Raw genomic sequence first — 12,702 nt, forward strand, 5'->3', positions numbered from 1 at the left:
GGTTCACCCCACAGGAGCCCCGGGGAGGTAAAGGGAAAATGCCAGCCCAGGGGGCCTGAAAATATCTTCCAGCTCCCAGAGAGCAAATACCCCGATTACCAGCTGGCAAAGCCTACCTCCAGGGCCTCACGCTCTCGGAGGCACACTCAGCGTCCTCTGCCCCCAAACGCACCTGTCGCCCCCCCTCCCCACACCGTTCCTGGCTGCACAGGAATCTGCACCAAACGTTAGGTGTACGTAAGAACTCAAGGTCACGGGCACCCAGACTGCGTCTTGGTTCTGGAAAAAACAAACCAAACCAAAAAAACTCCAAAGCAGCAAATGAAGTCTTCAGACATTTGGAGAAACTGGAGTAGGACTGACTGTAAGAGAATGTTAGGGGACTTGCTATCATTTTCTTAGTCCTGGTTCTAGAAATTAGTTCTCATTCTTAGGAGACACATACAAGATCCAGGGGCAGACGGTCACGACGCCTGCCACTTACTTAGAAATGGTTATGGTCGAGCAGAAATAAGTGCCACAAGTGTGGCAAAATGACGGGGTGAGGTTACACACATATATGTTCCCTGCTCTACCCTTTCAACTTGTCTGTATGTTTCAAGTTTTTCATGATAAAAAGTTGAGGAGAGAAAACAAATGACCAACAATTTATCCTCAACACAGCGAACGGCTTCTGCCAAATAAAAAATGTGGAATACACATAGTTTTAAAATAAAAAAACAAACAAACAAACTAAAAACCTTTGGTTGTCAAGATTTTCCTGCAAAGCACGGGAACATCAAGGAAATACACTCTTCGCTCTAGTGTTCCTTTCATAAAAGAACCAAGGTTCCACTACGGAAGGCAAGTAGGGAGCCCACCTGTACACACTCAGGGAGGTTAGAAGCCCTGGGGGGGCAAGGTACCTGGGGGATCCTGGCCTGCTGGAGGGGAGTAAAGGGTGCACCCCTGCCTGGAGCTCAAGGAAAGAGGCTGGTTTCACCACTGGCCCTCAATCCTGCTTTAAAACCAGGATTTTACGTCTGTGCCTGGACCAGAAGAACTACCAGTGACACAAGCTTGAGTCAAGCCGGACAAGAGCATTAAGCACTGGGGGAAATAAACAGATGAAGGGGATTAGGAGGTATAAACTTGCATTTATACAAGAAGGAAGCCATGCAGCTGAGAAGTGCAGCACAGGGGATAGAATCACTAATACTTTAATAACTGCAGTGACGGAGGGTAAGTGCGCTTATGGGGAGCCGCTCCGTAACAGAATTTCCCCGTGTGTTGAGTCACTATGTTGCACCCTTGAAATGGACATAATATCGTGTGTCAATTTCAATAAAAACGCACACAGACACCAATAAGCACCCACATGAATACATCCATTCGTAAATAAGGCGTCGTGGGAGGGGAGGAATCGGGGGCATATTTTGCTGGAGACTGGTAACCTTGGCTGGCTCAAAGCCCCAGAGCTCCCACGGAGAAATAGCTGCGGCTGACTAGCTCACCGAGGTGCATCACCCTGGAGCTCTGCTAAATGCAGCAAAGGCACAGCACGCTGCAGCGGGCAGGAAAAGAACAGTCATAGTTCACGGGAACAGACACGTCCCACACCCGCAGCCCACGCACATTCCTGCTGACAGCAGGAGTCAGAGGCTGGACCTGCCCCAGAAGGTCTAGGACGACGCCCCTCACTGCTTTCAGAAACGGGCTCTCCTCTGTGGCCGGGTGCTTGGGGCACAGGATGCTCGCTCCGAGGGCATACGTATGCCTGGGGGCTGCTCACCTCCCCCACCGGAGCTGGAGGTCTTGTAAGAGGGGCCAAGAGAGAAGCAGCGAGCAAGAGCCGAAGAGAGCCTGCAGCTGAGGTGCCCAGAGCCCAGACGGGAGACTACGTCTGATCAGGGCAACAAAACCATCTGCATTTATGGGAACGTCACATACGTGCGCCGGCCACAACCATCGCCGCCACCCTCATGTGGATCTTAGGCTCTCAGAATCCGGCCGGTGTAAATGAGGAACTCCATCCTCGTTGGCTCCGGATTCATTTAAGGAACACCTGGGGCTAGTGGCTTGGCTGAAAGCAGGACATCCCTACAGCCCTTCCATCACACCCGGGTTGGGACAACAGCTCCCCTTAAATAAAGGAACACCCAGTTTCACAACGTCCTGCGTGACAAGCAAGCCCCTCCACCCCCATTGCGACCCCCCACATAGGACCTGCTCCATCCGTGGCCCTTCCCCTACCTGTACTTTGAACGGGTCTCCCGTGATGCGGAGAGGCTTGTCTGCTCCTGTAGGCAACGGGCCATCCTGGATCATGACCATTTTCACACCTGTCCGCTCCTGTGGGGGCAGCACGCCAGGACGGCCGTGAGGAAGGGCACAAGTGCGCGCCGCAAGCACGGGGCAGGGCCCTGTCCACCATCAGCCCCGTCCCTCTGACCACAGGGTGCTGCCCTGGGAGGACACCGGCACGCAGGCCACCCTAGACAGCTGCCAGGGGTGCGACATGGAAACTGTTTCCCAACACTCTCCTCCCTTCCCGGTCTCCAGAATAGCGCGACTGGATCAATTTTTCTGATCCAGGCAGTAACGGCTTCTCATTAGGGCCCGAGCACAGCTCTGAGATGGAAGGGTTCCCGCTGCCCTATTTCACTGACGGGGCGGGCCCGACAGCAGGTGCCCAAGGTCCCAGAGCTGAGGCAGGGAGGAGCAAACCGTGGATTCTGGCTTCCAGGACCTTCGCGCCCGCACCAGAGTGCTCACCAGGCTGAGGACTGGGAGGGGAACGTGCGCACCGGGCCGCCCACGAGCCCCGACCTACAACCTCAAAAGCCCAGGAAGGGAAATAAACGTTTGTCCACAGCTCATTTGGCCGCAAAATGAACCTCAACTCTTGGAAGCATATGTGTAGCCCCTCTCACGTGGGGACTGTCACTGCGTCTGGCTAGACCAACCGGAGTCTGGTTACAGGGTGTGCCCCAGAACTTGCCAGGGTGTTCCATCCTGAACACGTCTGGCCCCCGTGGTCTCACACGAGGGATTTTGGAACAGCAGCAGCTAAGGCTCGGGGAGCATTTACTCAGTCACGGGCTCTGTGCCGAGAGTCTGAGGTGAAGATAAAGTCACGAGTTATCACTTCTGCTTCATGACAGCAGTGAGGCCGACAAGGACTCCGAGCCCTCGACAAATACACACGCGTATGTAAGATCCCACAGCTAGTGAGAGGGCGTACGGCTGCCTAGGAGCCCCAGCTCTGGCAAGTCCACGCAGGACTTTCACCTGAGACGCTGTCACCTGGTGGTAAGAGCAGCCGCCACAGAGCGTCACTGCCCCAGCGAGGGCGTCACCCTGGCGTCGCACCTGCCCACAGTGCCTGTTCATAAGCACCGGTCCGACGGAGGATCTGTGGCACCTTGGAAGCAGAGGGGTGCACGGCCAGCCCAGCGGGGGGTAGTCCGAGGTAGGACCAGCCCTCCCCACCGCCCCCGAGTCCCAGAAGGCCCGCTGGAGCGCGGCTCAGGCCTCACGCACCTGCAACTGCTTGATCGTTTCCCCTCCTTTGCCGATGACCAGACCCACTTTGGACGCGGGAATAAGAATTTCCTGGATCGTGCTATTGCCATCTATGTCGTTGTGAAAGCCAGGGCCGTTCCGACAGCGGTCCACAATCTGCCCCAGGAGCCGTTTGGCTTGTCTTTGGGAGGGAAAAGAACCACAAGAGAAGGAGCATTAAATGGAGGTGCCGGGCGCCCACGGGAGAGCAACAGCACGGGGGGAAGACCACGAAGGACTCAAGGCAGCCCTCCTTCCAGCTCCAGCTCCTGCCCCCACAACCCGGGAGGTCTCTGCCATCCGCCACGCTACCGGGCTGGAATTTAAAAGCAACACACACCACACGCCAACATTCCAACACAGCCCTGTCCGGCCTGCCCTCTGCCCGTGAGGGGGTCCGGCAGTCCCGGCACCAAGTGCCGCTCCCGCGGCGGCGACCACCTCTGGTCGCCCTGCCTCTCTCTCTGGTCCTCAGTCTGGCACAATGCTTCCCACAGAGGAGACACTCAAGAGACGTTGGTTAAATACAGGCAGGAGAGAGCAACGAGAGAGATGGGAAGAAAGCAAGCGAGGGTTAGTAGCCACCGTCTGAGTTCCCAGACTCCCAATCTCTTCTCCCTAACCCACCTGCTCTCTGGCTTCTGAGCTCAGGCTAGGAGCTCCCGAGCGGGGAGGAGAGGCCGGGACCCAGTGTGGCCGCAGAGCCCCAGATATGGGCTCCGTGCCTGTCCGCTTGGATTCTCGGGCCCCGGCTTGCCCTGTGATGCTGTCTGGTGCCGGGAGACTCGGAGGCAGGAGAGGGAGACCACAGGGCCGACACAGCACGCCCAGCCCGGCTGTCCAGGCCACCTGTCGAGGTGATTGCCTTTTCAGCACCAGAAGCTCCCCTGGCTGGTTTGTTCTTTAAATCACCATATACGATCTAGTTTTTGGGTCCTCTGCTAGGGAGGAATTCAGCTACTATGCAGCAGAGGAAGAAGATGAAACTGTTTCTTCCTGAAGTCACAGTGCTGTTGCCCCGACTGCCTGGGTAGAGAAGTGGAAGCCGGAATGGTTACAAGAGGAGAGGACAGAAGAGAAAGGGAGGAAACGGACGTCGCCTTTTGTCGTCTTGAGCCTCTCTGTGTACAGAATCGGCCTGGCCGGTCTTCTCAGCGACACCAGCTTTTTAATATTTTGCTTGTGTACTAAATTAACCTGTGTTGGAAGAAAGATGCCTGGACCCCGGCAAAACCATCCCGCTTGCCCTATAACGCACACCTGCCTGCGGTATTTATTCTGGTTCACTGCTTGCAATGTTGCGGCAGAACAAGAGAATTTAAACTCATCTGGACTCCCGGAGAAATAGAAATGGTAAAACAGCCCTATCTACTGAGGCAGGCATAATCTTAGCACCCCTGTCCCCAAATGCAACGCTACTCAGTCGATTGAAAAAGGAGAGCAAGCAGACTCGGGAGTCAGTACCTCCCCGTTCCCCCGGGAGGCGCGCGGACTGCCGAGGCCTGCCTCTGACACGAGGCTCTGAGCACGGGTGTCCCACGGTCAGAAAGCAATGCCAGCTTTCCTGGCAGGTGGTGACAACGGCTCCCGCTCAACGTCAAGACACCCTCTGGCCGGTCCGTGCAGCCCTCTGAGAGGAGCAAGGGCCACGAAGAGTCAACTCATTTGATTCACAAATGTCAGAAGGGCAGTGGGATCAGCCCCGGGCAAAAGACCTGGTGCCAGGATTCTCAACCGTTCACCGAGTGACAGGGTCACGACGGCAGACCTGCTCAGGGAAAGGAGGTGTTACCGAGGAAGAAGGAAGCAGATGGGGCCAGCGCACACTCTTTATAAAGAACCTGGTGTACGGAGTGATGTTATGACGGCTGCCAGAAATTCTGTAGCGTTGGGGGGGGGAACCCATGGTGATACCTTATGTGTTTTAAGTAACAGAAAACTCCCCTGGCGTGGCAACCTCCCAGATCCTTCTCCACAGAAGCATCTGCTGCCGTGGGCCAGGCTGCGGCGCGGCTCCACAGCGCTCAGTAACAATCTGGCCCTTCCACGTCTCCCCATGTGGGGAAGGAGGAAGAAGAGTGACAGGAAGAAGTAAATAAAATAAACTTACTCAATACTTTCTGGGGTTCCGGTAAGTACACAGGGTCTCTCTGGAATCCCAGAACTCTCTATAAGAAGAATCAAGAAGATGAGGTGTGTTGGTGGGCACCAGGCAACCGTGCACCTGTGCCTCTGTGTACAGACTCTCTCTGGCCTGGTCCCTACACCGGCCCCACAGAAGCCCGGGCCCCAGGAAGAGACAGTTGGCTTCCGCTTGTGGAGAGAACGGTAGGCTGATGGCTCTGCCCTAGATTCCCAAAGTAGAAACAAGTTCTGCAGGGGGAGTGGGCGGGACGCCACAGAGCCCTGACAGCGGGTCCTAGCGGGCTCAGCTTCCTTTCTGACCCAGCTGTGTGCCGGGCAGTGCCCGAGTCCCGTCACTCGCTTGTCCTCAGTTTCTCCGCCTGCAGAGTGGGTTAGGGTCACATGTTTGCACACCAGTGAGCAATTTAATGGTAGACGCACACCAGGCCTGGTACCAGGTAGTGTGTGAATCTCCCGAGAGAGCAGGGATGTCTATGTGGAAATAGTTCCAGGCCATTTGACGAGAGAGGAAAAGCTTGCTTTCCGACACCACTCGACGCTTTCCTGTGTTCTTAAAAAACCTGCCTCTTAAAATTCTTAACTCAAAAAAAAAAAAAAAAAAAAAAGAAATATATATATATATATATACACACACACACACACATATATACATATATATCTACTAAATATATACATGTATGTATTATATATATATATATATATATATAAAAACTAATAACAGTTACAGCCTTGGAAACATGGTAACATGTATCTTTTAAACAGACAAATGCTTCTCTAGTCAACAGTCCTCCACACCCCCTCATCCGCTATGGAAAGAGACCAAATTCAAATGAGTTGCTCGAACTATTAATAATGTTAAGAATGATTCTTGGGGTGCCTGGGTGGCTCAGTGGGTTAAAGCCTCTGCCTTTGGCTCAGGTCATGATCCCAGGGGCCTGGGATCGAGTCCCAGAGTCCCTCTGGTTAATCACTCTCTGCTTAGCAGGGAGCCTGCTTCCCCCCCCCCCCCCCCCCCCCCCCGCACCCTCTCTATTTGTGATCTCTGTCAAATAAATAAAGTCTTAAAAAAAAAAAAAAAAGAAGAATGCTTCTTTTCCTCAATCTGTCTCTCTCCTTAATGCATGGGCCAAACAGCCCCAGCTGGGAAAGGTCCTGAACTGTGTTTCATGTGGGCTAATTTAGTCAGAACCCCCAGCTGGCCTTGGCCTCTTTCCACAATGGGGGGTGGGGGAGATAAGGGGAGGTTCTGATCCAGGGGAGCCAGAGAGCAGTCCCCAGGAGTGACCCCAAAGCCACATTGCTCCTCTAGGCCCCCACTGTCTGGCATAACCTCCTGGCGCAGAAAACTGCGGTCCTAGAGCAGCCGGTCTGGCCGGGGCCACGCAGAGCCACAGAACTACAGAGGGCCTCCTCCAGAGGCCAGATGGGCGGCCTTGTCTCCAGGCCCGCTTTTGCCCTGGTTTTTCTGGTTCTCATCTGGGAGTCCAGCTCTAAAAGCACAAGGAGAACGGCAATCGCATATACTTACTCAGGCCCCTAAACTTCTAAGCAATGAGCAAAGGTAACGAATCTGGAAAGTCTGGCAAAACACGGATTTCTACCAAACTGAGATCTATGAAGAAAGAAGCCTTACCTGAGGCAATCTGAATTTTGCAACCAGATTCTGCTTGAATCCGTGAAATCTGCTCACCTCCCCTGCCGATAACTGAAACAAATGGAACAGGGTCAGAACATGCCTCCGTTCCATGTTTAACCATGCATGAATGACTTAATTAACTCAGCAAACATTTACACTAGGCCCGCGGCACTGCACATCACGGTGGCCTCGGCGAGCCACGGAAATCCTATGGGAAACACAGCAGACAGGTACAGGGTGTTCTAGCTGAAGTGAGGAGAGAGACTGGTGGGGGTGCGTGGCTCTCTCTCTCTCAGCCTGGAGAGAGGCCTGCAGCCCTTTAGGGCTCTGGGAGACACAATGTGCAAAGCCTCCTACCACAGTGACGGTCACACTGAAAGATTAATCAGGGCAAAGTAGATAATGTGGATACTTACTAAATCCAACCATCTTATCAGGCACTTTGAATTCTTCTGTTATTACTGCCCTAAAAACAAAGAACATTTTGGAAAAACATATAAAGAATTTCATGGTCATTTCAGGTTCCCCACGTTTCCCATATTGGCAATGCCAGAAGACAAGAGACTTAAAAGAAATCATGCCAACAAGTCCCCAGCCCTCGAGAAAGAACATCATCTCATAGGACCTCTGGTTAATCACTTCTGGAAAAGATCCTAGCCTCCTCTCTCGCTGTGAAAGAGGGAGAAACCTGATTTTTAATTAAACCATCAATTCTAGTAACAACTGCCTTTTCTTCTCAGTATTGTCTAATGCTTTAAAAGATTCTTTGGGGCCTGTGAAGTTAGCTTAGACTTCTCTGCCAGTCTCCTTAAGACACAGATAGCAATGCTGAAATTTCTCTTCAACATTCCTGGTTTCCCCATCTTTTTCTTGATTTCTGGCCTCCCTCTAACTGATCTGTTGCTTTGGGTGAGATGCTCCAAATGGAACCCAGTATCCAGCAGAGGCCTAATCAGTGTTGACCAGAACAAAATAATCACCTTACTCTGCAAAGTACTTTCGTTCAACGCTATTCCATCCATTATGTGTTGGGTTTTTTTTTTTTTTTTTTTTTTTTAAACAACGGCTGCACTGGTTCTTTCAAACAAACCTTCAAATTTGCCACAGAGTGTACTGTGGACAATATCCAATTTGCCCAAAGCCCCAGAAAGCAATTAAATCTAAACATTTACCTTAGAAGGAAGCTAAATGCAAGTAGTTAAAAAGAAAAAAGGGTAAGCATTTTTAAGCATCTCTCACACAGCTGGATTTTTACCCATCACAAAAAGGATCGAATCCAGCCCATGTTTTTAGGGAAAGCGTGGCACGCAGGAGAAAGGCAGAAGGCGCGACAGCACTTGCCACCGTCCCAGTTTGAGGAGAGCGGACATCCCCGAGGAGCTTACCTCCCCCAGTTCATACACGTGCAGAGAGCCTCTCTACAGTCTTGGGATATTTGAGTTTGCCTCCAAATCAGACAATGCCACATTCCTATGTCAGCAGCACCGTGGACACAAATGCCGAGCCTCGAGGGCCCAACCCGTCTGGACAGGCCGCGGGGTCCCCATGAGGCCAGTTTCCCTGCCATGGTGGAGGGTCGCAGTACCCCTGTACGTGCGGCCACGAGACTGCAGCCCACGTGTGTAGCCCTGTCTGTTCTCCGCAAGGGTCCCTGGGGGATTTACTGGGAGCGGTTCAACACTATCACAATACAAACGGTCACAAAACTCAGCAGTTCCTCAGCCCTCAGGGAATGGCAGGAGCAGACTCTCCTGGAATTAGAAATGTATGAAGAGGAGCTACTCTGGGCCCCGAGACAAACCTCCATTCTGACTGTGAGGCTGAAACTTGTTGACTGCATGAAGTATGATATTCTTGGGAAAGTAAAATCTCAATTATGGCTTTATAGGAAAATTATGTTTGATACTAACAGCAACATCATTTAAATTATTCTAATTCACTAAAAAAGCAAACCAGTAACAATAAAACCCAGGTTAAATCTTTCGGTTGGTTAACTGAGGCCTGATGATTTCTAGAAACTCCCAAACACTTGTGTAGAACACAAGAGGATATAACTGTATTGTTACTGGTGAAGATTAAGGATACAATATTACAGTAATGGAGACACAGAGAATGACATCCATGTGGGGAGAGAAACTGAGGCAGGTTCCTGCACATTTTATTCCATTTGAAGGTTAACATTTTGACCACAAACATCCTATCTTACAGACTGGTCTTTTTAAAGCCCAGACCTCTCCGTAGCTCTCTAAATCCTCAACATTTAAGGGAAGGCTATGAGGGTAAACTGAGGCAGGGAAGCAACTGGGCCCTTCTCCAAGGTTCTCCGGCAAGTCCTTCTTCAAGGGCATGGGGCGGGGCCTGGGTTTCTGGCTGCCCAGGACCACGACTCCTTGAGAATCACAAGCTTTATCTTGTGGAAAAGCCCAAAGACGAACACTTCTTGGGGACACTTTTGCTCGCATGGAGGCATTAAGGATTCATAAAACTGTGGAAACCATCAACTCAGGATGGAAAATTTCTCTTTTTAGATTAGATATATGTGGGACAGAAAAAAGCTCCCACACTCGAGAGGTCTGTTAAATTTACATACAATAATGGGTGATTTTTAATAGCTCCCGTTCGTTTCTCCCTCGTGCTTATGCTGTCTTGGAAAGGACTACAAAAAACTTGAGCCTTAAAGAAATCTAGCCCCTGGTTTTTCCCATTCTCAACCTCTGACTTTCTAAGACTCTAGTACAGATGGTCGATCGATAAACAATTAGAAATGATCAATAAATAATAAAACATAACCCACTGCTTACCTTTGATGTACCAAGGCCCCTAACTGGTTACCTACTGTGGCAAAGAGAAAGAGAAAAGAAAAATCAAAGCATTAGCACGGATAAACTGACTCCATCCTTACACGAGTTCTTACCATTTCAGGGAGGGAGGGACGAGAGGCAGAAAGAAAGCAAACGGTAATTTAGGCTCAGTGGCTGCAATGAATGCGTTACATGATATGAAACAGGAGGGGACGTCTTGATCAACACAGTCTCTAACCCAGTGTCCAGCTGAACGCAGGATAAGAAATTGATCTGTGTGTCCGCATGCTGAGAGGCCTGGGAGAAAATCCCGCCTGCCTAAATCCCTCTCCCTTTCCCCCTCCCTCCTGCTCTGGATCCAGATCAATGTAAAGATACTGAGGGTTCCCTCTTGCTCTTTCTCAAGCAAATGAGAAGGTTTAACCTCCTAGCCTGGGAGCATCGTTAAAGGACTGCTCCGTGGCAGCTGTGGTCACTAAGAACACGCACATATGTTCCTGCTGGCCACGGGGCACCCCCCCCCCCCCATTCTCCCTGTCCTCCCAAGAACATAAACACCTCAAGGAAGAGGATCTGGCATCTTCCTTCCTTGGGCCTCTTTGCTGACCCACACGGCAGTCCGCATGCAATGGACACTAAGAATGAGCGTGCCTTTCAAGCCCATTTCACAGAGACAACGGTGCCAAACAGCCTCTTATTATGAAAACCGACTTGTAATCACATTCCCACAAAAACACTTTAGCTACGCTTTTTGTCCCAGTTTCTCCTCTTTCGGCGACTGATGAGCGTCTCCCTAACCAACCAGCAGCTGTTTCTCTTTTGGAAAACGCAGCCCAGGAAACACAGTCGGTGGACGAGGAAAAAGTATCAATCCTCAGCATATTGTGAGGGACTGAACGGACCTTGCGAGGCGCTAACCAGAGCACTCAGAACCTTGTCTCTGGGGAAAGTCAGGAGAAGGACAGACAGGAGGAGATCAGTGGGGAAGGGTCAAGCACAACAGCTTCCGAACAAAGAGTGGAATGGTCTGGCATCTGAAATCTCTGACTCCCAACTGCTCTTCTTTCTGCCTGAACTTAACCCTGTCTTTCTGGCTGGACGGGAACTAGTCCTCAGACGACAAAGGAAAAGAAACCAGATCATGGTTTTTTAAAAGAAGAAGAAAATGCATACAGAGACACCGCTAGCAGAAAGCAAATGAGGCTCTGGAGTCAGTACCATATTTCTTCTGGATCAATAGCGAGACAATGGTTTGCAGCCAAAATATTGACATTACGTACTATTAATCTGCTTATCTCAGGGACGAGAGAATTGTTTTTTATTGAATCTTCAGATTCTCTTCTTGCATTTCCAGTTGGAATGTGACAAAAGCTCCCTCACTTGGGACAGCTGGTGCTCAGGATTCCCATCCCGTGAAGACTGTTCAATGACAATCTTGGGCAAGGAGTCCTCCTCACACCCTTGGCCCCTGCATGGTGCATGAGAGGCCTGTCCACCATCCAAGGCAGTGGGTATGAAAAAATAGACTGGATAAGGATGTCCCCAAGAGTGCCCTTGAGTTTGGTCAGCTGTCCCTACCCGAGGGTCCAGCTCCGTGTCCCTGCTCACTGTCAGAATGCCTCCCAGGGATCAAGAATACACAAAAGACAGAGAGACTGAAGACTGAAATGCCTTGACATGCCGAGAACACAGAAGCGCCTGGTCCCCAAACAGGCTAACATGGCCGGACCTTGGCTCTTGGCCCGCTGTGATGTTTGGTAAGAGATGTCAAAAGGCTGATGATCTTCAGCTATTCTGGCCAGAAACGCCACAGAAATAGGGTAAAGGGCAACACTACCATAAAGCACCTGATGAGATTCAGAACATTTAAAAGGCTCTTGGTCAAAGCCATTTGAAATTTTGCGCTTGTCACATTAAAAAGGGCAATTCCTTTTTGTGGGTAAGGTACGCGTCACAGGTGCCCACTGCCTCGCTGGTAAGGGGAGGGGCTGGCAGAGAGCAAAAGCAGAAGCACACACAGCAGCATGCCCCCCCCCCCCCGCCATGGACTGCTGCGAGCCACCACACAGAAGAAGGAAATCAAATTCCAACCGAGACTCAGCTCGGAGTTGGTGGGCTCTGAGGAACGACACACCTCCTCCTTCTTCTGTGCACATGCCGCAGCCACAGGCTGAAACGTGCAATTTAATGAAGTTTCAGTCCCTGCAGAAACGGCCCCATTTGTTGCTGACCAGCGAAAACAAGCAGTTAGATCAGGGGCGCTGGGCACTCACAAGGCGGACGGATAATGTCCATTCCGTGAACACGGAGCCTCCCCTCCATCTTCAAAGTGAAAAGGGGTCTGAGGAGGGAGGCATATGGGGACCTATCAAGTTCAATTCCATGGTAACTGCAGTCATTTTACTGTAAAAAAAGGCAAAATGCTGCCCACAATCAGTCCCATTTCCCGTTAATGGTGCACGCTGGCCCACAGTGCCTCATCTCCCCTCAGAAGTTCAACCCAGCTCCATTCCAGCCCACGCGTGTGCGCGCGTGCACACACACACACACACACACACACACACACACGTGTGGTTC

The 12,702-nt window shown here is 51.3% G+C and overlaps 1 protein-coding gene across 3 annotated transcripts in view; it reads right to left on the bottom strand.

The window, feature by feature from the left end:
- FUBP3 (far upstream element binding protein 3) overlaps positions 1-12,702 on the bottom strand; it is a 50,264-nt gene that overhangs the window by 16,827 nt on the left and 20,735 nt on the right. For 2 of the 3 annotated variants that reach the window (XM_032306903.1, XM_032306901.1), the window contains exons 3-8: positions 10,126-10,159; positions 7,741-7,790; positions 7,322-7,393; positions 5,654-5,711; positions 3,523-3,685; positions 2,233-2,331 (exon numbers count right to left, since the gene is read on the bottom strand). In XM_032306903.1, coding sequence (XP_032162794.1) covers positions 2,233-2,331; positions 3,523-3,685; positions 5,654-5,711; positions 7,322-7,393; positions 7,741-7,790; positions 10,126-10,159 — 476 coding nt within the window. The remainder of the gene's footprint in view (positions 1-2,232; positions 2,332-3,522; positions 3,686-5,653; positions 5,712-7,321; positions 7,394-7,740; positions 7,791-10,125; positions 10,160-12,702) is intronic. The other variant, XM_032306902.1, reaches the window with a different exon arrangement.

This window comes from Mustela erminea, chromosome 12, assembly GCF_009829155.1.
Source record: "Mustela erminea isolate mMusErm1 chromosome 12, mMusErm1.Pri, whole genome shotgun sequence".
NCBI lineage: Eukaryota > Metazoa > Chordata > Mammalia > Carnivora > Mustelidae > Mustela > Mustela erminea.